The 27342-nt window shown below is 38.5% G+C and overlaps 2 protein-coding genes and 1 long non-coding RNA gene across 6 annotated transcripts in view; 2 read left to right on the top strand and 1 right to left on the bottom strand.

Annotated features, from left to right (window-relative positions):
• Window positions 1–9267, top strand: part of LOC139944686 (multidrug resistance-associated protein 1-like) — a 43869-nt gene extending 34602 nt beyond the window's left edge. Inside the window, exons 30-31 of one of the 2 annotated variants that reach the window (XR_011787008.1) lie at window positions 1806–5317; window positions 7525–9267. Coding sequence is in view for 1 of the 2 variants with exons in the window: in XM_071941761.1 (XP_071797862.1) it covers window positions 1806–1914 (109 nt within the window). In the remaining variant the exon portion in view is untranslated. Of the gene's footprint in view, window positions 1–1805 lie in introns of both variants that reach the window. The other variant, XM_071941761.1, reaches the window with a different exon arrangement.
• Window positions 9183–20637, bottom strand: LOC139944685 (uncharacterized). Of its 2 annotated transcripts, none has more exons than XM_071941760.1 (5): window positions 20565–20637; window positions 18143–18320; window positions 17418–17530; window positions 9964–16914; window positions 9183–9315 (listed from the first exon to the last, which is right to left on the bottom strand). In XM_071941760.1, the coding sequence occupies exon 4, from the start codon at window positions 16858–16860 to the stop codon at window positions 9964–9966; it is 6897 nt and encodes a 2298-aa protein (XP_071797861.1). In that variant the 5' UTR covers window positions 16861–16914; window positions 17418–17530; window positions 18143–18320; window positions 20565–20637; the 3' UTR covers window positions 9183–9315. The 2 variants fall into 2 exon arrangements, with proteins under 2 accessions (XP_071797861.1, XP_071797860.1); XM_071941759.1 differs by lacking the exon at window positions 20565–20637 and adding an exon at window positions 19624–19711.
• LOC139944688 (uncharacterized) lies at window positions 19999–27342 on the top strand. 2 transcript variants are annotated; one of them, XR_011787010.1, is made up of 6 exons: window positions 19999–20096; window positions 23442–23558; window positions 24658–24737; window positions 25363–25437; window positions 26342–26415; window positions 27202–27342. It is a non-coding gene; the product is annotated as an uncharacterized lncRNA (long non-coding RNA). The 2 variants fall into 2 exon arrangements; XR_011787011.1 differs by lacking the exon at window positions 19999–20096 and adding an exon at window positions 21126–21519.

A 27342-nucleotide genomic window follows, 5' to 3' on the forward strand; every position in this document is an offset into this window, starting at 1 on the left:
AAAGACAAATTTTGGCCCTGATCAAACCCGAAAGGAAAATATTCTGAAATTTTGAGGGCAAAAAATATGGTAAAAATGTTGATTTTGCAAGTTCAAAAAAACATATTCTAATGCACGTTCTAAAAATAGCACAAGGGTTAAACTTATAGCAATATTTTTTTGTCTCAAGTAAAACCAAGGATGATACTTTGTAGTGATGTAAAAGGTTTTATGAAATATTTTTGTTTTTTGGTGGGGTGGAGTTGTAAATATTAACTAAAAAAACAGTTTTTCAGACCCCAAAATCGGCCTAAAGTGGCCTAAACACAAATGAACTGTTACCATGGCAACGTGTTATATTATGATTTGAAATGTAAATGTTGTTTATTTGGACCCCAAGTTCCTACCATCCACAAAGTATAAGAAAAATATTCTTTTTTTTTTTACCATGGACACGTATGTCGATATTATGTGAAAAGACCCTTAAAAAGGCATTTTTCACGTTTTTTGGAAAAAAGTATAGTTTTGAGGCAGTACTGTCACAACAGGATACAATTGCCCAAGTTTTTGACACCAGATATGGAAGGACCAATGGTGGCCCTAATCACAGCCGAAAGGAAAATTTTCTGAGACCCCTGGCAAATTGACATTTAGGGGTCCAAAAATAGGGTAAAAATGTCGATTTTGCAAGTTCTAAAAACATACTGTAATGCATGATGCAAAAATAGCACAAGGGTGGTATTTAAAGCAATAATTTTTTTTTCTCAAGGAAGGCCAAGGATGATACTTTGTAGTGATATAAAAGGTTTTTTGAAATAATTTTGCATTTTGGTGGGGTGGAGTTGTAAATATGAGCTAAAAACCATTTTTTCAGACCCCAAAATCGGCTTAAAATGGCCAAAAAACAAAATGAGCTGTAACCATGGCAACGGGCTATATATAGAATTGAAAATGCAATTTTGTTTACTTGCATCCCAAGGCCCTTCCACCCACAAAGTATAAAAAAAATCATTTTTTGACCGTGAGCAACTATGTCAATTATTTACCTGAACTGACTCTTAAGTTATTGCACTTAGAAATGTTAAGTTACTGCACTATATTAGAAATTTGAAACTGTTGGAGGTATATTGTTCCCCAATGCAAGCTGTATTATTACAGAACTGGCCTCTTGTCACTGAGCCTCGCTGTCGTAGGAAAAAAGAAGCATCCAGAGTCGAAAGTCGAGAAGTAACTGTTACAACATGTAGTAAAGCTTCTAGGTGCAGCCTAATGTAAAATTAGGATATTGCCCAAGTTTCTGATACAACCTGGGTAGTGGTAGCCAGGGGATCACCTTTAGGGGATGCAAATTGTTGGTCCAAATCTCGCACAAGTGAATTTTTCTTTGCCGAACCCCATCAGCGCCATTAGTGTCGTGCCTGACGGATCTGAGCACTCTATTAGAGGCCACTGTTATTATTAAGGGAATCAATGTGTGGTGAAGAGGTTTCAACTAGTGGTTTAAGCCCAACGAGGCCTGGTTCTTGATAATTTTACTGAGACGAAGTCGTGATGTGGCACAACTGTCCCGGCCGTTGCGCTCGACCAATAGGAATGAAGAAACTGTCTTATAATCACAGGTGCAAGCTCGCGTGTCACGCCCATGTTCAACACTTTTTACTGGTCATAAACAAAGGTTTATACATGTACACACCCACGTGACGCGCTCTCCACCAATAGGAATAGCAAAACTGTCTGAGGTATTTATGAATGTTATTTAAAGTTACCCAATCATTTATCCTTGTGGTTCGTAACTTGATATTTCAAAATTTGTTTAAAAATAACAGAATCTTGGTCCTGGATGCGGGTGAGGTGGCAGAGTTTGACACGCCCAGTGAGCTGATTGAACGAGGGGGCATCTTCTACACAATGGCAAAGGATGCAGGACTGGTCTGAAGCCAATCATAAATATGTATCCTACATGAAAGTAACTGTAGAAGACCTGTATCAAAATTCTTAATATCATCTTCAAGCAAACTGGAATCCTTGAAACTGATTGTTGACCTACAGCAACAAGAAGTGTGGAATTAACTTTTATCTTCAAGCATGCTTGAATCTTTGATTTTGATTGGTCGATCCATACCAACACGGAGTGTGATATTAACTTATTGTATATTGCACTGCCCATATCACAGGCTGCGTATTGTGTGTTGTAACTGTGCTTCGGCCTTGTTGGATATGGGACGCCTAGGCGCTATATTCTTACGTTTCCACATGCGCTTGTGTGATAACTTGTAATAAAAACTGCTCAAATCACACCTGGAGTGTTGCCTTCTAGCTTGCCATGTTACGCTATGTGTCGAGTTTGCTTGAAGATTAGTTTGCATATGTACTTATGTTAACTGTAATTGACAGACATGTTCAACTATTGTTGGCTTTTTAATAATTCTTTTCTATGTGCTAGAGTATGTTTGAAATGGTTTAGTGCAAACTTTAAATGCACACAACTGAAAACTGTTTTTTTTTTTTACAATGTATTTGCTAAAGTTTCAACACAAATGGAAGTTCCCTGAAAAATAAATTTGTTCCACAAGCCTTGGGCATATCTGCATCCACGATGCTTCAGAAATGTGTGCATGTGTATGTAGGGTTATTGCTTTACTCTATACACAGCTCTATGCATTTCTGCATGAAACCCCATGTGCCAAAATATGAGATGAAGCTTAATGAGGATTAAGCATAAAGACACTGGACACCTTTGGTAATTGTCAAAGACCAGTCTTCCCACTTGGTGTATCTCAACATATGCATAATACAACAATCAGTGAAATTTTGGACTCAATTGGTCTTTGAAGTTGCGAGATAATCATGGAAGAAAAAACACCCTTGTCGCACAAATTGTGTGCTTTTAGATGCCTTGAATTCGAGACCTCAGCTGAGGTCTCTAAATTATTTAAAATATTTTAGAAATTTCTTCTTTCTCAAAAACTACGTTACTTCAGAGGGAGTTTCCTCACAATGTTTTATACTATCAACAGCTCTCCTTTGCTCGTTACCAAGTACATGAAGTAAGTTTTTATGCTATCAACTGATTTTGAGTAATTACCAATAGTGTCCAGTGCCTTAAAAGAGGATTAGGAAGCAGGAATTCATGAAGAAGAAGCTACCAGTATATAACACCTGAAAGAGAAAAAGTGTTATGTGGTGTTTTGCCAGAATTCCAGAAGGTATGGGGATTTGTTAAGTGTTTTATTGTTGTAATCCCTAATAAATGTAGATGTATACAATAAGACTAAACTGTGGAAATTTCTTTTCAAAAGGGGGTAGCTTTTATGAGATATCACCGAAAAGCTGGAAGAACATTTATGACCTTTGAATGACCTTGGTGGAAGTTCAAGTGGCAGTCATTGTTTTCTACAATTCGTATTTGCAGTTAATTAACTCTTTCAGTGCCAAGGTTGTACACATACAGTTTATTTTATGTATTCTGAAATTGCCATTATCTCTAGTACTCAAGACGTGTCATCAACCGTACTTGTTATACCTCTGTACAAACTGTGAAGTTAGATTGGTCGAGAACCAATCATGTGACGCGCAACAAAAACGCATGTTTCATGGCTCGTCGGCCGGGTAACATGAAAAGTGACCTTAATAGTTCCCAGCGTTGGTCGATTTCCAGTGCTGTGTACGAAACAACCGCGGGTACAAGGGAATTGTTTCTTAATGTATGTCTGCTTATTAAACAATGAATAGTCCGTCGTAATAATGTTTGAAGATAACAACAGAACTTCGAGAAGAGGAATAACAATTTTACAAAGGTATAACAAAACAATTGTTGCACTCTGTGACTGGGGTCCATAGGGTTTTGTACACCCTCTAGGGGAAATGGCACCCTCGGCTTTGCCTCGGGTTCCATTTTCCTCCTCGAGTGTACAAAACGCCATGGACCCTGTCACCCCACAGCATGCAACAATTGTATAATGTACCACCCTTAGTGTACATGTTGTCTCAAGAGAGCATTGTTAATCAAAGAAACCAAAGTTGAAGCGAATCTAATTAATGTTAAATTTTATCTGTTAAATTTGAAAGTTACTGGAGACATTTTTACACGGTATATGCTATCCAAACAGTTTTTATTTGTTAAAAATCATTCGGGAATACAAAAAGCTAATTGCTCCTAAGAAAGGAAGTCTTTATCAAGTGATTTAAGAAACATTAATTACATACAAACAGTTTTTATTTGTTGATTATCATTTGTGAATACTATTAGGTAATTAGCCATAAGGAAATCTTGATCGATTAAATTTGAGAAGCTCTTAGGATATACAAACAGTTTGTTATCATGTTAATGATCATTTGTGAATACAGTTAGGTTAAGTACTCATAAGGAAGCCTTTATCGATTGAATTTGAGAAAAAATAAGGACATTCAAAATACAACTCTTTTTGCTCTCTGAAAATATTTGTGCTTATTATCAATAATGAAATTATTTACTCCAGTAGCATTAACTCATGGAATTACAGGTCAAAATGTAGACCTTTTTAAATGATTTTATAGAAAAGTAGATTAGCCCTCAAAAACACATTTTATTTTTGAAACAGATTTTTTTCAAATTTGCTTAACCACTGTTAAAGGTCTAATTTTTGAGAACATTTTCAACTTTGTGTTTTGGAAAATATTTAGAATTCATTATCTTGAAAGTTTCATTTTTTAGAACATTTTGGCACATGTATAAACTTGTTTGGTTGTTATTATAATTGTTATAATTGTTGATGTACCATCCACCAATTAAAGTTAAAAAAAACAGTACTTTGACCTGTTAAAACTGAATATCACTAAGTACAGCGCATACCTAATTAAACAAACTACTATTTACAGCATTGAACTAACAAGCACAAGTACATGCAGTGGCATAACTGGAAGGGGGTACAACAGTCCAAATATTCGGTTGTATTTTGTAATTAAACACCTTTTGGTTATTAACGGTAAACTTATTAAGAAAATTTTAAACTAATTGTGATTCCAAACATTTATTGGTAAAGTATTTATAAAAAGAGAAGAAGAAAAAATATCAACCAACAAACACCCATTTCTTCACTCCCCCTACCCCCTTCAAATAGAAACATCTAGTTATGCCACTGAATACTTCTTACTTGATCTTGTTCACTCATTTTATTGCTCTATTTCAGAACTACGCAAACAAACTTTGAGGTATAAGTAACTCTCTCCATCTGTCATTTCAACAGCGCTAACAAAATTACTCAATTGAAAGTCACAGATTCACAACCGAGGATTCTTGCAGTTGGACTGTCACGCTGAATGTTGGTGGAACCCTCGCTTCAAAACTGTGTCTTTCTCTGTGAGTATAAATTTCTCTGAACTACTTTAGAGATAGGAGGCTGAAGCTGCTAAGCAAATATGTTGTTAGCAGCATTTTACATGGAACCATTGACAATGAACATTACATGGTACATGTATGTCAGCTGGTATCCCGTTTTTGCTAAGCAATTTTTGTTGTGCTAAGCAATCTGTCACTGTTGAGCTTAATTTCATAGGGCTAGTGATGAGCACAAAAAGTGGCTAAGCAGAACAAACTAATAAGGATGCTTATCTAATAAGGGAATAAGGTTACCTCCCAAAGATGTCATGCACTATTTGTGACTGGTATCCTGCTAGTTTTTGCTAAGCACAAAACTGTCTACTTTGTATCCTTTGGAGAATGCGCTCTATAATTGTTGTTGCTGTTTATTATAGGGGCTGTGTCATTAAAATCATTATCTGCTTGTGACTGGGCATGTGGCTTGGCATTGAAACATGAACTCTCACACAGTAACTACACATGCGCACGTTGATCGTCACATCACAAATAAGAACTATAAATATTAATTTTGATTTTTACCCATGTACACAGATGTGTGTTAGCACTGTAAACTCAGTACTTGGGCGAGCTCTGTGAAAAAATCACAGGCATAAAACCCAAATTAATATTCTTTATCCCAATGCAAAGTTAACATCTATTAAAAACAATAGAGTCAGTTCAGAATTCAATGTCTGGTCACAGACTCCCTATGATCAAGATGACACACCCACTTTAAGCAGCTCTATGAAATTACATCTTGAAAAAGTATATGTCCACAGTGTACAACTCGTATTATGAGATCCAAGAATCATGTCACATACAGGCAATTTGTACAGGCAGCTTGTTGCACTTAAACGAAGTTGACCCAATCTTGGTTGCGCCATTTTGGTAGCCAATATCCCTGTGTTATTTCCTGTTATACAGAGTAATGTGTTTAATGAATTAGACACTTACACACTATTTTTACATGCAATTTGACACTCATAAAGACAAGCATTGCCGACATAGCCAGGTGTTTACTTTGGTCCAATGGGAACACCGGCAGGACAAGGGACAATTTGTTTTATAGTGTTTCACCAAACCCCAATCAAATTCATGTGTACGTTGAAATGCAGATTGTGTGGAACTGGTTGTCTGTAAACCGCCTTATGTGACATGGTCCTTACTAAATTAAACAATGCTGGCAACTGGGCATAATCATGCCTCTGCTTACCAGCAAATTTTGTGCTTACCACCTGTTACCCTTTAAGGTGCCATGAAATTGGGCCCAGGTTGTTACAAAAAAAAGATATTTATTTTTACAAAAATAAAATTATTTAGGTCAATTTAATGCAGCATTATATAAAAAAATAGTTCAATTATTCATATCTAGGAAGTACAATTAATAACAAAAATGCAAACACTTAATACAATCAAACATAACTTTTTGGGGCAACTTGTACAATGATTTCTGGCAGGCTTCTTTTGTGTTTTTTAAAATAAATCGGTGGTTTTAATTATGTCGTTTTGCCATAATTTTTCCTGGGCTAATAAATTTGCTTCAACCAAAAATGGCAGCACTGTTGCTTAACATTCAACCAACTGAAGAATTGACCGAGCTTGATTTGATCGTGCCACCTTTGAATTGAATAGTGTGGCGCTCTTCCAACTGAGCTGCATGTATGAGGCCCTAATGGGTGGTCTCCCTGTCTGGTCAATATCTTTGTTCAGGGTGCCAGCCCAAAGCCATTCAACCTGTAACTTCCATATAACCATGGATCACACTAAGGTTTATGATACATGTACAACTCAGGGCATGGCAGGACAGTTAAAATAACAAAAGACTTAGTAGACCTCGCGTGCATTTTACAAAGAGTTAAGACTAGTCTTATCTCGAGTTAGGACGAGTTACTCATCCTAACTTAGGACTAGCCACACGTTTTGTATATCTCCTAGGCTAACTCTTTGTGAAATCGAACCCTGATCTCATTACAATCATAAAATCTAAAGAAAAATACAACTGAATACACTTTTTAAAAGTTCAAAACTTATTTACATAATACCATAAATGCTACCACCACCTCAATTGCTATACAGTATTATACGTACTGAACAACCCTGTAAAGGTATAATACATAGTTGATTTGGACGTAAACATTAACTCACATCCTCTTGTTTTCAGTAAACACAGAGCAAACAATGAATCTGTTAAATTTTTATCAAACTAGGTGGTCACATGAGGAAGCGTCTGAAAGCAGCACAGTCTACCTGTTTGAAATCCTGCACCGAAAGTACAGTGAATTTGCTGGCGGAGCCAAATACCCCTTACCTAGGCTGAAGATAATTCCTCAGGATTTTGTGAGCATTAATTTTGTGCCTATATTGATCAGAAAAACTTGAAATATATCACGAGGACAATTGTTACAAACAGATTATTTTTGATTGATCACAACTAAGTCATAAGTTCAGAAATGGTGCATTTTTAAAATGTCTCCGTTATAGACAAAGGGGCTGTGTCGTCATTACTAAAGCAAGCCTGTGGCTGTACACATATATGTACATGGAATTAAAATTATGTGCATTGTAATTTGCATTGCCCCGAAAAGAATAATATTGTTGGTTTTCCTTCCACCAATTTCATTACAAGTCATCATTTCTTTTTATCATTACTTGTCATCATTTCTTTTTATCATTATTTAACATAATTTGTTCGTTCATTCTGTACTGTTTTGGTTGGATAAAAAATAATAGCTTTGAAAAAGTAAGAATGCTGATTATCATTTTCATCTTTTTGTTTGTGTACACCTTTTTGAAAATGAAAGGAGTGACCACAAATGATCCTTATTTTGGTATTCTTTTCAATTTACAAGACCTTCATTTTGTCTTAAGTTATATTTTGGTTCTGCACCTTCCCTAAACTTCCTGAGCTTCAAATTGACAGCTTTGGCACAATATCAGATTTTTATCACTATTAGTATGTTGATAAACTGAATGACAGAACGGCATACATTGATAGAATGCTATTAGGGAGGGTATTCCTTTGATACATGTAAATACAGCACCGGAGAGCTGTTGATATTATTAAACATTGTTAGAAACAACACTTTTTGAAGTAATTTAGTTTTAGGGGGAGTAAATTTTTCACAAAAAAATGTGAATCTGAGAAAGGCATTCTATACATCATGCATAGACCTTTTCGCAAATACTGGGGTGCGCGCGTAAAGCTTGGAATTAGGTGCATTGTGGTCTAGCTGATTACAAATTTGATTCATATATATCCCACAATGCACCTCATTCAACAGTCTGCGCTTGCGCATTGGTATTTGCGATAAGGTCTATGTCATCGGTGATATTTTTCTTTCATTATTTTCTTGCAACTTAAATGACTAATTGAACCCAAATTTTCACATGTTTGTTCTTTATGCATAGATATCTCAGACATGCAGTTTGAAATGGTCGATCACACAGTGTTTTTCAGTTTTCTGTGGCACTGTCTTGAAAGAAAAAGTCTTTTGCAACAACCAAAACCCTGCCTTAAATGTCTCACTTATCAATTGTATAAATGCATATACCCTTCATAGGGGCTGTGCTGTCATGACCAAAGCAGACTGGTCGTTAATGTAAGACTTACCCAGTTCCTACATGCGCACTCTCCATAGATTTGATAAGAAGGGGGTTGTACTTGCAGTAACTATGTGAGAGTTCATAATTTACAGCCACAGGCCTGCTTTGATTATGATGATACAGCCCCTATAACCCAGACAGAATCAGAAATGTTAAAATTACATTAAAAATTATTAACATGCTGCCATCATTAGGGTACCTAGGTGCTGGGTTGATGAGCGACTTGACGGGTGACTTTCGTGATAGAGATGCAGTCCATTCTCGCAGGTTCTGTTGCTATGCAGTTGTTAGTTGCTAGGCAGTTGTTATGGTGGGCGGGGCTTGTGGGCGGGGCTTTCTGAGTCAGTCCACGTCTTCCACATCTTCACCCTTTAATGCTGACCTGGTGACACACCCTGTTAAAGGCAAAGAAAATCAACACAAATGTTAGCCTCGACTGCATTTTATGAAACTTTGCTACAGACGATTGTTGCACAGACGCCGTGTTCCCTCTATAATTTAGTATTAATCATTACAACTGATTTTCACTGGAAAAAAAATAGTTGCCAGGATACTTGTCTTTCCCACCTCAGTATGGCTAGATTGGTTTGATTGGGCGACATAGAAAAGAATTATGTAACTAGCATGGGCTTTGTAAAAAAAAAAAAAAACTTTCATTAGAATTTGTTTTTTTCAATCACCACCAATCATGTGTTATACTTTTGCAGATACTATGATTGTTGTAAAAATATTTGAATTGAATCGGGCAGATTATTGGTGTTATCAAAATTCAACTGTAAATCAAAATCATCAGATCTTATCACATGGTATTGTGGATGGAATAATTCTTCTACATGAATTGTTCCATTAATGTATAATTGTTTTCTTTGCAGCTCAATGAAACTTTGCCAGCTGGACGGAAAGATTATAAAGACAAATTAGCAAATGACCTATTTGTTCAATGCTATTGTGTTATATTGTGTTACAACAGGAGTCTGGTGACTTCATTTACATGAAGTGGATCCACTAACTATCCACTAAATCCACACACCTCAGATACTAACCTATTTATGGCGTTTCATGTGGTCAACCAGAAGCGGCATGCTGTTGAAGTAAGTTGAGCAGACTCCACACTTGAGTAAACCCTGTTCTCCTTCAGTGGATTCTTGCGTTTCTTCACCAGTCGCTTGTTTCAGCTGGTTGCAATAATAAGCCGCATGTATCTGGAGGTTATATACTGTGTCAAAACTAAGACTGCAACTCTCACAGGGGTAAGGCTTACAATGACTCTGCTTAAGCTGTGTCAAGTTGGCTCTCTCCACGTTTGTGTTGCGGGCGTCACTTCCGCACAAAAACTCCTCGTCTGTATCACTCATGTTGCGATGAACAGGAATGTCGTTGGAGTGACTTTGTTCATGTGCTAAAATATAATTCTTCATGAAAAACTTTCCACAAATTCTGCAGGCACGGATTCTCTCAGGACCAGGTACTTCTTGTAGGTGAGCGGGATTGCTCCTAGTAGGAGAAAATTCCTCATGGAAATCTTTACTGCCACTGGGTACAACGGGGAACTCTTCATCACTCCTTTGTGACTGGTGGCTTTTGACGGTTTGCTTGAAGACACTTTTGGTTTGGGGGATGTTCTTATTTGAAGTTTGTTCATGGATTTTATATGAGAAGACAGAACCACAACTTGGGCAAGCATGCTTTTGTTTATTCTTCTTTTCTGGCGTAGACTTCGTGCTCCAAACATGAGCACATACTTCACATTTGAATCGTTCACTTACAACTCTTGGTCTTGGCCCATTCTCTGCAAAGGTTTCTGGGTGTGTACCCCCAAAACCAGACCTAAATACCTCTTGATTATGATTTTCAGGGTTGTGTGCAAACGTAATACCTTCTGGAAATTGTTGGTATTGTTTAAAGGATTCCAATGACTGTCTGTAGTGTTGGGTGCCACCAAAACGAGGAGCATTGTTTTGCTGTGGTTTTTGGTTGGCTTTACATTTCACCACGTTGTTGCCTAACAGTTTCCGAATGCATTTGTTTTTGTCCATTCTCTGCGTCTGTTTAGATGGTTTGGATTGATGTACTGCCGTTTCTTCTTTACCTCTGGGCACATCAATACATCCAAGACTAAATTTCTTGGTTTTCTCATGGCGTTCCAGTCCACGTCGATCCAAGAACACCTTGCTACAGTTACGACACTTAAACCGCGCATTGGACGACTGTTGTCGGTTGGCGGCGGCAGATGGCGCAATCTGTTTTAACTGAGCAAATGTCTTTGTCGGATGGTGTTTGGTCTGATGCCTTCTAAGGTTATTTTTATTCGAGTATGATTTCCCACAATAGCATGAGTGTTCATGTAGTTTTGTGTCTCCAAGCCCGGTATGTATTTTCTCACGAGTCTCCAAGCTTGTCTTTGTCGAATGTTGTTGAGTCTGATGCCTTCTAAGGTTCGCTCCACTTGAATATGATTTCCCACAATAGCATGAGTGTAGTTTTGTGTCTCCACGCCCGGTATGTATTTTCTCATGAGTCCTCAAGCTTACTAAACTAGTGAAGAAGACACTGCAAAAGTGGCACTGTAGAGCGGTGCATCTCCGCTCATGCAGCATATGGGATTTCTTAAGGGTGAACTTCTTATCACACTTGTTACAACTGAATGATCCTTTAGCATTATTATCTGAATGCATTGGATCAGGCTTCAGGGGTGGTGCTTGAAGAACATCAATACCATCAACATCTATGTCTTCTTCAGAATCATGCCTTGTTTGTGTTGGTTTTCCAGAACTCTTGGGGCTTTTTGCTGCTTGGGGTGATCCAATAGTTTTGCGAGGTCCCGGACCTAACTGATGTTTGTGATGCTTCGAGTTGCGTCGATGCCTATTGAGTTCGTACTTCAGCTTAAAGGCTTTGCCACACTCACATTTGTATTGTTTCTCCGAGGAATGCGTAACCTCATGTCTCTCCAGCTCATATGGAAAACGAAACAACTTATCACAAAAGTTGCACTTCACCTTTTTCTGGATTAGGTATCGGATGTCTGAAGAGCCATGGCTTTTATGCTTGTGCATCTGTAGGGCTTGAAGCATAACAAACTTCCTGTTACACTTGTTGCACTTAAACGACTTCTCATTGTGGTTTTGCTTGTGCTGTTTGAGTGGAGTCCTGTTTGCAAAAATATTGTTGCTAATCTTGTTTGGGGATTTCTGAATCATTGCCGACTTGCTTTGTGCTTTCTCAGAACCTTTGGCGGTTGCATTGTGAGTGGCACTTAGTCCTGGCACGGTTTTCTTAGGTTTTACTGTTCTCTTTTTTCCTGTAGGTTTTGTCTTGACAATACTGCAGCTCTTACACTTAATGTTTGCATGCTCAGTACCCTGACGTACAAATCTGTTGAACTTTTCACCGCAAACTTTACAATTCAATGTGAAACTCTTAAAAACCACAGGTTTGCTATTACAACTGTGCTTTTGGATGTCAATTTGGTGCTCAAACTCTTTATCACATTTGTACGGTAGACAGCCTTTTTGATGGAGTGCACAGTCAAGACTGTGCAAACCGAGGAGTTCCTTTGATGTGAAGTCTTTCCCACAATGCTTGCACTTCCATTTACGGGGATTTGAAACCCTCCGCTTGAGACCGGCTTGCTTGTTGAAATTTCCCATTGGTGTTACTTTCTTGGGCTTTGCTTTTGTTCTTCCAGGACAATGTTTGAGCTCATGGACTCTGATGTCACGCGGATACTTGAAAGATTTACCACACGCCTCACAGCTGAATGGCCTTGCATCACTGTGGCTTCTCAAATGGTCTTTAAATCGAATAATATAAGAGAATTTGCCGTTACAAACTTCGCACTTGAATTCCTTTGGTTGTACAAATTCTTTGATAGCACTGTTTGGATCAATTGTTCTATTGCACAGAAAGGCCTTATGGAATTCCAAGCCAGCTTTATGATTGTAATGTGTATCACACGAGTCACACTTCACTGGGGCTTCATCAAAGTGGTCGGCTACGTGGTCTTTGTACTTGTCAATCAAGGCGAATCTTTCACCACAAACATCACATCTTAGCTTTTTTACTGTCTCCTGTTTATCTTTTACTGTCTCCTGTTCATTGGCACTTGCAGGGTTACAACTCTTTGAGACTTTCAAATGTTCTGTAAAGTGGAATTTGTGCTTGTAGGTTTTTCCGCAAGTTGTGCATCGATGACTCTCATCCTTGGCATGAACCCACTTCTTGTGGAGATTTAAACCATACTCATGAGGGAATGCCCTGCTACATTCATCACATTTGAACATCGCATGAGCTTCTTTTTTTATGGGTTTGGTTAACGGTTCCTGTTTTATAACAACAGGTTTCAAACTCTTCTGTTTTTGCTGTTGATCTTGATTTTGCACAGACTTTTCAAATGGCTGGTTCCTTTGAGGCACTTCCTCATTGTGTTTAACCATGTGTCGGTCGAACAAGATCTGCGATGCAAAGCTCTTGTCACAAACATCACAAATGAAGATTGTAAATTTTTCAAGACAGACTTGCAACTTCTTTTTCTCTATTTCACTGATGAGAAGGTCTACCTTTGGACTTGGCTTTGCATCATTTGATGTGTCACTCATCTGAGATGACTCAGGATCTGCAGAGACTTCTTGCGGACAGTCAAGACTTTCAGCACATGACATCTCAACCAGCATCGACCCACCTTCGCCAGATGTTGCATCATCTACACCCGTTAACCCCTCATTTACAGGTTGTTCATTAGAGGTCTTGTTTTGGTCGAGAGCTTGCTTAGATGTTTTTGAGAGCATACCAGACTTCAGACGGATATTGCAGATTTTCTTGTGTCTTGTGAGTTTTTCAAACTCGGCAAACCTCTTGTTGCACACCTGACAGATGTGAGGCTTGCTGCCTGTGTGGAGTAACATGTGCTTCCTCAATTGCTTTGTGGTCTTGAAACACTCATGACAGAATCTACACATGTAGGCTTTCAATGAGATGTGTTTAAGGCTGTGACTCTGCAGCTGATGTGTGGAGCTGAAACTCTCGTTGCAGACTTCGCAAGTGTAGCCACTTGAACATTTTCTCAGTTTGTGTCTACGTAGTGCAGCATCCACCGTGAACGTCTCCTCGCAAATACTACACATATAAGGCCTTTCTTTGTGCATCTGTTTGTGCTTTTTCATGCTGTAGAAGGTCGTGAAAGAACTGCTGCAAATTCCACAATTGTAGCCGTTACTCCGACCAGATGATGTTCCTAGCTTTGCCTTGTCATGAGTTTGAAGATGCAGACTCAGTTGAGTGAGATTGCTGTAGCTTTGCTGGCAAAATCTACATGAATGAGGCTTCTTTTTAGGTGTACTTTTGTGAGATAGTTTATGCTTCTTGAGATGTGCAGCTTGTTTGTAGGACTTGTTGCACACATCACAATCATGATGCTTTTTTACAGTCTTATGACTTCTCTTATGTCGGTTCCATTCAACTCTGGTCTTAAACTTCTTATTGCATTTGTCACAGATGAGAGATTCTTCTTCATGATGTCTGCAGTGGTTTCTGAGTGCCTCTTGTCTTCTAAACATTTTCCTGCAAATATCACAAGAAAACGGTCTGTCTTTATGGACTTGCTTGTGTCTGCTAAAAAGGTAGTATGACTTGAAGGATGTCCCACACTTAGCGCAATGGTAACTCTTATTCTTGTGCGTTGCCATGTGCCACCGCAGACTTCTTAGACTGGTGCAGACCTTGCTACACCTATTACAGATAAATGATTTCTTTTCTGCATGGACGGTTTCATGTTCAAGAAGCTCCTGTTTGCATGGAAACACGTCCTTACAGTGTCTGCAAACATATCTGATCTCCTGGTTGACTTTCTTAGATGATTCTTGAGCTTTACATGGGTGTGAAATCGTCTGATGGTTCAACAAGCTACTTCTTGTACTAAAAGCAGAATTGCAAACATCACAACTAAAGCATCTATCATGATCGATGGAGTGCAACTGTCTGTGACGTTGTAGATCATCCGTAGTCCAGAAGGCTTTACCGCAAACCTCACATTTACTGAAATTGACAGAATGGAGAAGTTTGTGAGATGAAAGTTTGTTTGGATCAGAGAACCCCTCACCACAGATGATGCAGTTGAACTGCTCTTCCTCGGAAGAGGACCGGGAAGGTCTGTCCTCACTGGGTGAAGCACTGATATATGTCGCAGACTGAGTGTTGATGGATGTCTCAGACTCAGTTTTGATGGATGGCACTAGCTGAGTGTTGATGGATGTCTCAGACTGAGTGTTGATGGATGTGTCTGGCTGAGTGTTGATGGATGTCTCAGACTGAGTGTTGATGGGTGTGTCTGGTCGAGTGTGGATGGATGTCTCAGATTGAGTGTTAATGGATGGCTCAGACTGAGTGTTTATGAGTGTCTCAGACTCAGATTTGATGGATTTCTTGGACTGAGTGTTGTTGGATGTCTCAGTCTCAGTTTTGATGGATGTCACAGACTGAGTGTTGATGGATGTCTCTGGGTAAGTGTTAGCGGATGTCTCAGTCTCAGTGTTGATGGATGTCTCTGGCTGAGTGTTGATGGATGTCTCAAATTGAGTGTTGATGGATGTCTCAGACTCAGTGTTGATGGATGTCTCAGACTCAGTGTTGATGAATGTCTCTGGGTAAGTGTTAGCGGATGTCTCAGTCTCAGTGTTGATGGATGTCTCTGGCTGAGTGTTGATGGATGTCTCAAATTGAGTGTTGATGAATGTCTCAGACTGAGTGTTAATGGATTTCTCAGACTCGGTGTTGATGGATGTCTCATACTTAGTCACTCGTATGTCAGTTGGATCAAGACCGCTATCTCCCACTGCTCTTGAATGATCAATACTGGTGTCCTCTGTGTTTAATGAATCCAGCCCTCCCTCAAGTGCAACGAGACCCTCATCATTAGTCTCCAGTGCAGATGTGACGTCATCCTCGACTTCACTTGTACCACCACTTCCTTCAGGTGATTTAGTCAAACTGTTGCTGACCTCTAGTGAAATCATTTCATGAACACTGCCTCCTGATATGGTACAATCACTTTCTCTAGGTGTAATCGGCAGATCATTGATTTCAGATGCATCAATAGGACCATTCTTAACTTCGGGTAAAACCAGGAAGTGATTGCTGCGTTCAGATGCATCGTTCGAATCATCAGTAACTTCAGGTAGAACTACCAAGTGATCGCCCTGTTCAGATGCTTCATTCAATTCAACAGTAACTTTGGGTAGAACTACGAAGTGATCGCTATGTTCAGATGCATCATACGAACCATCGCTAACTTCAGGTTGAACTTTAGGTTGAACTTTCAAGCGATCGCCCGGTTCAAATTCAACATCTAAAAAACTGTTAACTTCAGGTAGAACTAACAAGTGATCACCATGTTCAGATGCATCAGCTAAACCATCCTTCACTTCAGGCAGAACTAAAGAATGATCCCTGATCTCCCACTCATTGTAATCGCTATCTTCAGGTAGAACTATCAATTGATTGCCGAGTTCAGATGCAGTATCCAAACTATCGTTAAATTCTGGTAGATCAACCAAATCATTGCTGGCTTCAGATTCAATCATTGCATCGTCTCTGTCTAACGACGAAGAAACAATTACACCATCTTTGTCTAACGTCGAAGACACACAACCATCAGTAGCTTCTGGTAACACCCCAAGATGATTGCCCCCTTCTCTTGCATCTTTAACCAACCATTTGTCGCCAGCTTCAGGTTCAATCAGCATGCTACCACTCCTCTCCTCTATCGGCAAAACACACCGGCCATCAACCACCACTGAACCCTCATCTCGGATCCCAGGTGAAATCCTAAAACCATTTTCATTGACGTCAAGTTTATTAAATGAGCTCCCACAGTCTCCGTCTGCAACAAGTAAGCCCTTGCTACCTTTAAATTCTGTGGAGACATAACCGTTCAACTCCGACATCTCCAGTTTAGTGTTTCTCTCCTTGATGCAGCATCCACCTTGTCACTCAACACGCTGTAACAACAAGAGAACAAGAGTTTTGCGTCACAAAAACCCCATAAAAAAATCTAATAATTTTGTCAAGAAAGTAAGGCATTAAAGGTAGGGTCATAGGTTGGTTTTTGTCACCCTAATGTTGATTTATAGGCAACGTTATCAAGAAAGATACAATGAGGTCTCATGTGAAAGTTTCAGGTGAACTCAGTGTCAACTTGCTGAGAAAACACCACATAAAATTCACTGTATTTTTACACGCACATCAATCAAGGTGACACGGGGGTGATGGCATCTCTAACCGCAGCATTTGCAAATGGAAACAAACTCTCAGAAATCTGAAAATCAATTCATTCATGAATCGTCTCTCAGATTCAAAGTTTTTGGGCTGAAAAAATATACAAACCAAATTACTTTGAAATGTATTTTTTTCTCCCATGAGGAGCAGCGCACAGTTTATGATATTCAAAAGCTGACGACATCCGGAAAATAAAACCAAGTAATCTGAGCATCATTGAGCTTACCTTTAATCTACAGATAGCCTGCTGTAAGTGTCACCATAGGTTTTTCTCTGTTGAGGTTTAAGATGGAATGTCTACATTGTCCTCGATAGAGATGATCATACAAAAATCTTTACCTGTGAACAATCAACAAAATTCAATGTTACATGTACATCAAAACCTGCTGATGATGGACGAGTCTAATATTATGAATTACATATATTGTTACTCATGCAGTGACAACTGTTAGCATGGTCTGGTTTGTGGTGTGCAGACGGGGTTTTCTACCGGTTGAAACTGATTACTTTTAACAAAAGGGATCTGGGTGTTGTTACAGAGCAAGAATGCCCTAACTTCCCCTTTGTATACAACACCAAAATGGAAGAACGAAGTGCTCGATTTACAGGGTCAGCTGAACATTGTACAATCTGATGTCAATTTGGTAGACAAATTCTCATATAAAGTTCAAAAGTCTTCATGGAGTTGAAAATATAAAAGCTAATAGATAAAAACTTTGGATCTTTGATTTAAGCAGACAGGAAAGGATGTCAGTCTTTTTCACAAAAAAAAAATCCCCAAAGCTGCTTCTGCTTGTTAAACTACATGTACTAGGATTTAAACCAAGATAACAATGTTTAATTTACGGTCACAGGTGTCTTTTCGACCTTGCAGCATGATTGGTTCACGTACATCTGCAAACAATGTACATACATGTGTTGAATACTTGTAAACAAATTAGAATTAATTACCTCAAGGCACCACCCTGCTGGGTGTAGAGCACTCCTCGATTAACCGTATGCTACCAGGTAAGGGTGTACCTTGCTTTCAAGTTTACGTTGGTTGGATACAGTCACAAGCTCCACAAGTACAGATCCAATTTGGCAACCCTGATGTTGTTACTAAAGCAGTCTCCGGTAAGTTTATTGTCTGTTTTGAGGATGAAAATAATCATTATGATTAAAATGGACTGTAATAATTCCTTACTTCATTAAATTCTTGTTTGTGTCCTGTTGGCACAAATGAAAATCTAGACACTAAATTGCTGCTATATAAGTTACAAAATTTTTGCGAAATAAAATTGCTTTGTAAGCCTCAGATCATTGGAATCATGGAGTTTCAAATAAAATAGCATTTGAAGACCCCAACAAAAAAGACAAATATAGTACATTCATTTGACCAGTTCCGGATCACTTTTTGAACTCATGATGTTTTCATTGCAATCTCTTTGACAATTTGAACAAAAAAGTGCTTAACAGTTTACCTAAACATGTTATGAGGTTCACAAGTATCCATGGGCAAAGAAAAATCAATGCTCTTGAAAAGGTATTGGGAGAAGTAACCTCACCAATTTGACCAGTTCTGGATCATCCGTGTGCCCTCTATAAGCCTATTCACTACTGCAGCTGCGCATGTCCATTACTGCTGACAACGCAATTTGTTTATCTCCCGTGACCTTTTGACAATACCCGGGTTTATTGTCAAAAGGTCACGGGAGATAAACAAATTGCATTGTCAGCAGTAACGGACATGCGCAGCTGCAATAGCGAATAGGCTTATTGCAAACCCATAGATATTTTTAAGGCAATAAAAAGAAAAAAAATTATCATTATCGCAGACAAACTTTAACAAAATTTTCAATATTGTTTGGCCTATTTCTTTTAATTTGTTGGTTAATTATTATTATTATTAATATTATAGCTGCCCAAACAGTACACATGCTCTCAACTCAAGTTCGCAATAGAATTTGACTGCATATCTCTATGTGAAATGACTGAGGTCAAAGGTAAATCTATACGCCGTATTTTGAGGCAGGTCTCTGGCATTATTCACGAGCCTCAAAATGTGACGTCAGTTGTTCAGGCTACATCATCATGTTCTTTTATTTCAATTTTCATATTGCTTTTTTATCGAATGAAAAGGTGGTGGCGCCATACAAAAACTTTTCCCATCAATCAATCATGGTGTTAAAAGCCATAAACAGCCCATCCAGCATGTTAAGCTCAAGGTGGTTGGCTACACATGCTACATCATAGGTCTACATCATGTACATGGACACTGGTGGTCGTACGTTTTGTAATGATTCATATGCAAACTTAAACTAAATCTGCCTCTGCTCTGAACAAAAAAAGTACGAACTACCTAATGACGACACAACATTATATATTTGCCTAACATGTTTTCTCCACGACAACTTGAGTGTTCAAAATATACTGAAATAAAAGTTACTTACACACTACAGAACACTGGTCAACAAGAGTTCACAAAGACACGAAAAGGTCTCAAAAGGTCAACACATGTACGATCGCCATGATTTGTCTTAATGCTTCCCCCAAAACTACAGAGGGCGCACTCCACAAAGAGTGGGGGCGGGGCGGAGGTATTATTAAGCCGGGGAGGGGGGTAGTGCTTCCTTTCCCAAATATATTAGAAACAAGCTGCATACAATCGTGCTTCAAATTATTTTGTTGTTACACTCTTGTGATTGTGAAAGACTCGGAAGCGTCGTTTTCCCACCTAAGTAAAAGCTTTATGCAAATTTGTTTACTGCTTGGGGGGGGGGGCGGGGTGCGTATTAATTGTATCCGCGCGTGCGTGCAAAGAGGGACAAAATGGCTGACTTGACGACCTCGATGTTTTTTCCTCCAAAGTATTTCAAATTTTACAGCCATTTCAGACCAGAAAATCCACTGACAATAGATCAAGGTGAGTTAAATATGATCTATAGAACCCGCAGAATATTCCTTTTGGTGAATTTGAGATTGATTTAGTGGTAAAAAATGTAAGCAAAGCTAAACCGTTGTGTGTTGGCGGCCAATTCAAATTTAAAATCACACATTCGATTGATTTGAAAGACATTAATATCGAAGTCTTATATATAGCGCACGTATCTACCAAACAAGGTACTCAAGGCGCTGAGTATATACAAACTTTCAGAAAGATTAGACCCAGTAACTGGGGCGCTGTACTCCTTTTCAACAATTTTTGACTTTATCTGTCGTACTAGCGCCCCAGGGAATGGCACAGAATTTTAACGAATACCCAGTTTTTCGCGACACCCAGCCACAAAAAATGCCTCAAAATGACAAAAAGACCAAACAAACTAGCTCAAAAATCGCCTACTCTATTCTCGATACGTCTAGGATGTAACATCAGGCATTTAATTGTACTCACGATCATTTTTTAAACTCCAAATCGATGATTTTTAACTCCGCATCGTGGAGCGATTGACAAGTCTGCGATTTTCGGATGTGTATGGTAACGAAACATGGCGTCGCGTTGTGGGTGGATGTCCATCAACGGCTGTTTAATGCTACACTTGTTACAGGCGTTGCAGCGAATGCTATACATTGTACACGGGGATGGGTACAGGCGCTGCAGCTAGCGAGTGCCCACGTGCGTTCAATCATGGGCAACGTAACTTATACGGTGCCGGGTTGTTGGAAAAATATCAGAAAGGGGGTGAAAGGTTCTCAGAAAGGGAATATTGTCTGAAAGAGGGGATTTTTCTGGTCATCGCCCCCCCCCCCAAAAAAAAGGGGGAAAAATATGATAAATAAATAAAAACCGCTGTACTTCATCTAGGCCTACGATTTTTGTGCATGGTTAAATTGCTTCTTATAATGTTTAGTGCTGCCAGTGTCACTGTAGAATTTTTATTTATTTATTTATCATCTTTTTTCCCCCTTTTTTTTCCCCTTTTTTTTTGGGGGGGGGGGGCGATGACCAGAAAAATCCAGACCAGCAGACTTCATCCAGAACCATCCAGCTTCATCCAGCAGACTTCAGACCAGAAAAATCCCCTCTTTCAGACAATATTCCCTTTCTGAGAACTTTTCACCCCCTTTCTGATAATTTTCCAACAACCCGGCACCGTGTAAGTTACGTTGACCATGATTGAACGCACGTGGGCACTCGCTAGCTGCAGCGCCTGTACCCATCCCCGTGTACAATGTATAGCATTCGCTGCAACGCCTGTAACAAGTGTAGCATTAAACAGCCGTTGATGGACATCCACCCACAACGCGACGCCATGTTTCGTTACCATACACATCCGAAAATCGCAGACTTGTCAATCGCTCCACGATGCGGAGTTAAAAATCATCGATTTGGAGTTTAAAAAATGATCGTGAGTACAATTAAATGCCTGATGTTACATCCTAGACGTATCGAGAATAGAGTAGGCGATTTTTGAGCTAGTTTGTTTGGTCTTTTTGTCATTTTGAGGCATTTTTTGTGGCTGGGTGTCGCGAAAAACTGGGTATTCGTTAAAATTCTGTGCCATTCCCTGGGGCGCTAGTACGACAGATAAAGTCAAAAATTGTTGAAAAGGAGTACAGCGCCCCAGTTACTGGGTCTACAGAAAGATAGGTTATTGCAGTGATGAATTCTGAGACCCAATTATTTAGCACCTTATAAGTTTAATATAAGGGTTTTTACAAGGTGCTACGGCGCATTAAGCAGCCACAACCAGGAACACCGGGGCGAACCCCTTCTCTTTTCGATATGTGCACTGGGTTCTTTTACATGCGTTACACAAGACATTGCCTATGTTGCCAGTGACGCTATTGGTAATTACTGAAAATAATTCTTATCATTAAACCTTTCTTGATTATGAGTAATGGGGAGAGGTTGATATAGTTACTAGATAATAGTATGGTAAAGGGAAAAGTTTCCGTATGGCGCCACCACTTTTTCATTCGATATAAAATAATATAGTATCTAATTTACCTCAATAAGATATCCCTTTTTTTAAAAATGAGTGAAAAAGTGGTGGCGCCATACGGAAAGTTATCCTGGGAAAGTTCCGTAAGGTGCCACCACTTTTTCATTCGGTATGGGATAGTAATAGTAATTAGTATACTGTAATTTACCTCAATCATTTATTCATAATGACTCAAAGTCAACTCAATGAGAATGAGATATCCCTTTTTGTAAAAATGAGTGAAAAAGTGGTGGCGCCATACGGAAAGTTAGCAGTAGTATGAAACATTGTGAGAAACGGCTCCCTCTGAAGTGTATTTTTTGAGAAAGAAGAAATTGTTCATGAATTTTCTGCGAATCACCATCAGATTGAATGACAAGTGGTGGCGCCATATGGAAACTTTTCAAAAACTCTGCATCGTATTCACAGGATGTAAAGAACCAGGCTTAAGAGTAGCCTAGCATATAGAAACGTTGTCTCGTTTGCTTGTCAGTGACATAGGCCTTCATAATATTACAGAAAAAGCATAGGCCTAATGCATTTAAACGCATCTTTTTCCCTTTCCCTGGTGCTTCTTTACAGCAAAACAAAATAATTTTGGAATTTGGGCATGCAGCAGTATTTGAAGTATATAATTTCCTTCTTTTTATGAAAGTTTTATTGAATTATGACATGAAAATTCACCGATCATCACTTAATAAGATCACTTTTCAGTCGTGTAAAATGGTCATTTATGCTCTCCGTGCACACAAATGCGCTGACAACTTTCAGCTTGTCCTTTTGTAAATGGTCCTCTCGTGAAAACGGAATGTTGGATGAAGAGGGGCAAGTGACAGGACTTGGCAAGTTTATTCAGCTATCTAGAGTGATAAAAAAAGCAGTGATTGGTCAATATTTGCCACCGATCAAAGGGAACACACAGCACCCTTTTTTTGGCGTAGCCAATCAAATTCTGCTTGACCTTACGTGTCATCAAAGTACGTGGGAAACCCCCATTGCATTGGTGTGTGCACAAAGTTTTGTGTACTATGTACAATTAATACATAGTGAAGTTGTACATACATTATTGGTTTACTTTGACCTCGAACGCATACACATACGGAGTGATCAGCTGGCTGGTTGATTTAATGAGACTTTCGCTGGGTTTCTTTTCCATAGTATGTCATGGAAACTCTAATTTCATGTTGAACATTCATCATTAAGACTACTACGAACCTTTGTATTCTGTCTGGTGAAAATTAGTGTACTGTCTAAACATTCCTTTCATAAGAAATGATCAGCAATTGAGTTAATAATCAATTAAAAGATCTGATTAATTTAAATGATTTTTTTTTCTCCCTGTGTAGAGTGGGTGAGATGTACACCAAGAACAATGATCCACTGAGATGTGTCGGACGTAAACCAGGGAATTCTCAATTAATCCACCTTAACATGAAGTGAAGAACAACAGTTCTTGTTTGAAGGTAAGCATATAACAGGTACATGAAAACACATGTAACTAAGTATTCCTATTATAGTTAGACATTATTAGAACAAGTCAACATCTATTAGTTTCGGAGCATTCCTTGCTGGAAATATCAGGGCTAGTCAAAGTCTATATTTTCAGTGAGTATTCTTAGCCATAAATATTAGAGCAATTTGACATCTATAGTTTTGGTGAGCATTTGTGGTATACAAATCCCGATTTAGTAAAATTTTCTTGATTCAACTCAATATGATTTAAATTTGGTTTCCCTTTTGCTTGATTAGTTGATAGTTGAAATAAAAAAGGTGCATCATTTTAAGGCTGCTGCTTGTCTGGTTGTATCTGTAAGCTTGGGTGTCATCTAGGCCTGGGCGAATTAATTTTTTTCTTAACCGGATATCCGCATAGGGCAACAACTGACATGAATGTTTTGTCTGAATCCTAATGAAACTTCTATTAAGACAGCATAATACAGCATAAATTAAGTATTTAACTATGCTCACCTCCGTGAAGAGTTAAAACAATGACATTTCTGACGTAATTTGTTCAAAGATTACAAAAGTTTTCCTTCACGTAGAGTCAATCACGATCAAAAGAAAAAGCAAATCGCCATCTTTAAATTAGATCCGGTCATTTTTTTGAATGAACCGAGTGACACTGTCTAAAACTAATATCATAATTTTTTTTTTTTTTTTATAGCGCCCTCTAGCGGCGAAAAAACTATTCGAATATTCGGTTAATTTCGGATAGTTGGCCAGCGGTATCCGAATAACAAAATTTCACTATTCGCCCAGCACTAGTGTCATCCCTGGCTACAAGTATGCAGTCCCGGTTAACAGCTGTATAGCTTTTGACTGGCATCCCTAAAACAAATTATTGACAAAAAATTGAGGCCACCAACATTGGGTGAGAAAGAAAAAAGGTTAAAACAAACTTGTAATTAACTCGAAACTAAATTCAATGTTTGTGCTTTGATCATTCAGGCTTTCCAGATATTTAAACAAAAGAAAATGGTGGCCTTAAAACAATTCACCCTAAAAATAAATATTGTTGGATACGTTATAAAAAAATGATTTTTCTGTTTGTCTTTTTTCAAGGTATGATGTGTCAGCATCAGCAAGAAGAGCCCTCTGCCAAGTTGAGTCCAAAGCCTACCTCAAAAGTAATCTATCAAAAGGTAATTACAAAATTAACTTTAAGATTTACAGGTAGAGCCATAGATTGGCTTTTGTACATGCATAAAAGTTACATTGAAAGTTTCAGCTCAATACAATGTCTACTTGCTGAGAAAACTGCAACATAACAATCCTGATTAGAGCTGAAAAGTGAACTTTCAATCTCTGCATTAGCATATGGCGCTCGACCAAGCTAGCCCTTGTTTAATGTCTCCCTATTTTGTCGCTATTGTTGGGGGGGATGCAAGTCAGTAGCATTACAACCTGTAACCAGTGTATGTCTAGGAAATTTGCACTGAATGTTTGACAAAGGATTTGAACTTGCAAACTCTGGAATAATGTGTAGGTGCTCTACCAGCTGAGCTGAGCAGAGTGGTCTCTCATTCTGTCAATCTGTTTATGACCAACCTGGGAAGAGGCAGGACAGGAATCGCTTAGAAGGGATGCCATTTTTGTATTCAAATATCAAATAACAAAACCACAAGGGACACTGACTGAGTAGAATTTCATTAATATTTGTGTTGAACAAAGAAGAAAGATTTTCTAGGGGAAAGATAAAACTAAAACGAGGAATGTTTTTCCATTTTAATTTGGTAAAATTAACTCGGATAAAACTTTATATTACAGATCCAGTGAAGCTGAAATGACATCCTTCAATTAACTAACTGGAGAGCTGCAGACATGTGTATCAACATTGAGATGGTAAATTACTGTTTACATGGTTACAAACAAAACTATACCAATCATTGCAACTATTGGCAAGATCTTTCAGGAGAAGAAAAACAAATTTGGGATGCCTCCAGCCTAAATTTGAAAACAGTGCTTTAAATTGTCAAAATGCTAATCTTGCCGTATGTGTGACTGTTACATTGAGTTTCATCCCTAAATCCTCTCTTAAAAAATCGCGAATAAAGTAATTAGCCACAAGGGACACTGACTGGGTGCAGCTAAAATATACAAAACAAAGAAAAACTAACTGGGGCGGAATATAAACTTGCAATCAATGGACTATTGTGTAAGGGCTATACCAACGTAGCTAGCCCCAATGTTTGTTGTATCCCTATTTTGTCCATGTTTGGAGTTGCCACAGTCAGAAGTCATACAACCAGTAACTTATATACTGTATAACCAGGGAATTCACATTGAATGTTGGACAAAGAGGAGCGGGATTTGAACTTACAATCTCTGGATTACCATCTGAGCTACTTTGTGGTCTTCCTATCATGTCAATATATTTTGCAAGTTTATTATACAGTCTGTGAAGTGGCAGGAGATGGCCCAACTTATACATGTATGGGATCCTACTTTTTTTTTAAATGTCATGTAACAAAACCACAAGGAACAATATATGTACAATTTCATTATTATTTGTAGGAAGAAAGTAAATAGTAAACTTGCGGGTGCAACCATTTGTAAATTTCTTCTTTTGGAATGATGGCTCTGAAATAAGGCCTGTGTGGTCTTGACATTTCAAAGAGAATACCCTGCTCGTCTTGTGTTGAAAAAAGACAATAAATTGTATAGAGTGGAATTTCTACCTGGGGAAAAATACAAAACTAAAACAAAGACTGTTAAAATTAACTCAGATTTTATTTGCACAATACAGATCTAATGAAGCTAAAATGACAGTTACCAATCAACTAACTAGGCAGCTGCGCATTGTACATCTCCCTTCAGATGGTAAGATCCAAAACATGTTTATTTATTTTTATTTTATTTTGTTATATATTTTTTTTTATGCAAGTCGCCAGACACACAAGGCCTGAAGGCCACTTCAAGGTGTGGGCTACAATTATTTTATTCCAGAGGCCGTTGCCACCTACTCCTAGGGCTGAAACAGGGTTACCCCCTTTTACAGTATACGGATGTAGGCTTTGGTATCATCAGTCCGAAGCCTGGCCAGTAAAGCAGAAAGCACTACCTCCCCAATTTTACGTAGCAAGTGTCACGACCGGGATTTGAACCTACACTCTGCTGATCAAACACCAGAGCTTGAATCCTGTGCTCTTAACCGCTCGGCCATGTCACGCCCCAAATAATCAAAGTAATATCAAACATGGACAGTTTATAAGAAAGTTTTGATTTTGCAGAAAGTTCCTTAAAATAAATCTTTCCAGTAAAATGAATCCATTCGAAAATCTCCTTAAGATTACCTTTCGTATAGGATGTCAACAATTGTGCATGCTAATTAGGCCCCACACTTGTTTATATTTATTTTGTAAGTGTTCTTAAACCAAGAAGGTTTTGAAAAAACACCCAGCGCGTTGGGTCGATCATTGATCACATGCTACTTCTGGAAATTCCTAATTGAAAACTATTGGATTGGATTGATATGTTTTTCTAAACTTCAATGATGTACCTTATACTTTGACAAAAGTATGTTCAGATGTTTGTTGTATTGACCTAGTTAAAGGTTTTCTTAACTGTGTAATATTATTTCTCTTTCCTTTCTTTCATCCTCTACAGATCAACTAATCCAGACAGAGAGTGTCGGATCTCCATTCAAATCCCAGTCCATCACCAGTGGAGATGCAGTGCTGGTCAACAGTAATTTAGTGTTTGTAGCTTTGAATTTATAACTACTTGTATCTGGGATGGATCTGAAGG

This window comes from Asterias amurensis, chromosome 11, assembly GCF_032118995.1.
Source record: "Asterias amurensis chromosome 11, ASM3211899v1".
In the NCBI taxonomy this organism is placed as follows: Eukaryota; Metazoa; Echinodermata; class Asteroidea; order Forcipulatida; family Asteriidae; genus Asterias; species Asterias amurensis.

Bases quoted from the DNA above. Each gene is read 5' to 3' on its own strand.
- LOC139944685 (XM_071941760.1), bottom strand. From the start codon at position 16,860: ATGTCGGAGTTGAACGGTTATGTCTCCACAGAATTTAAAGGTAGCAAG.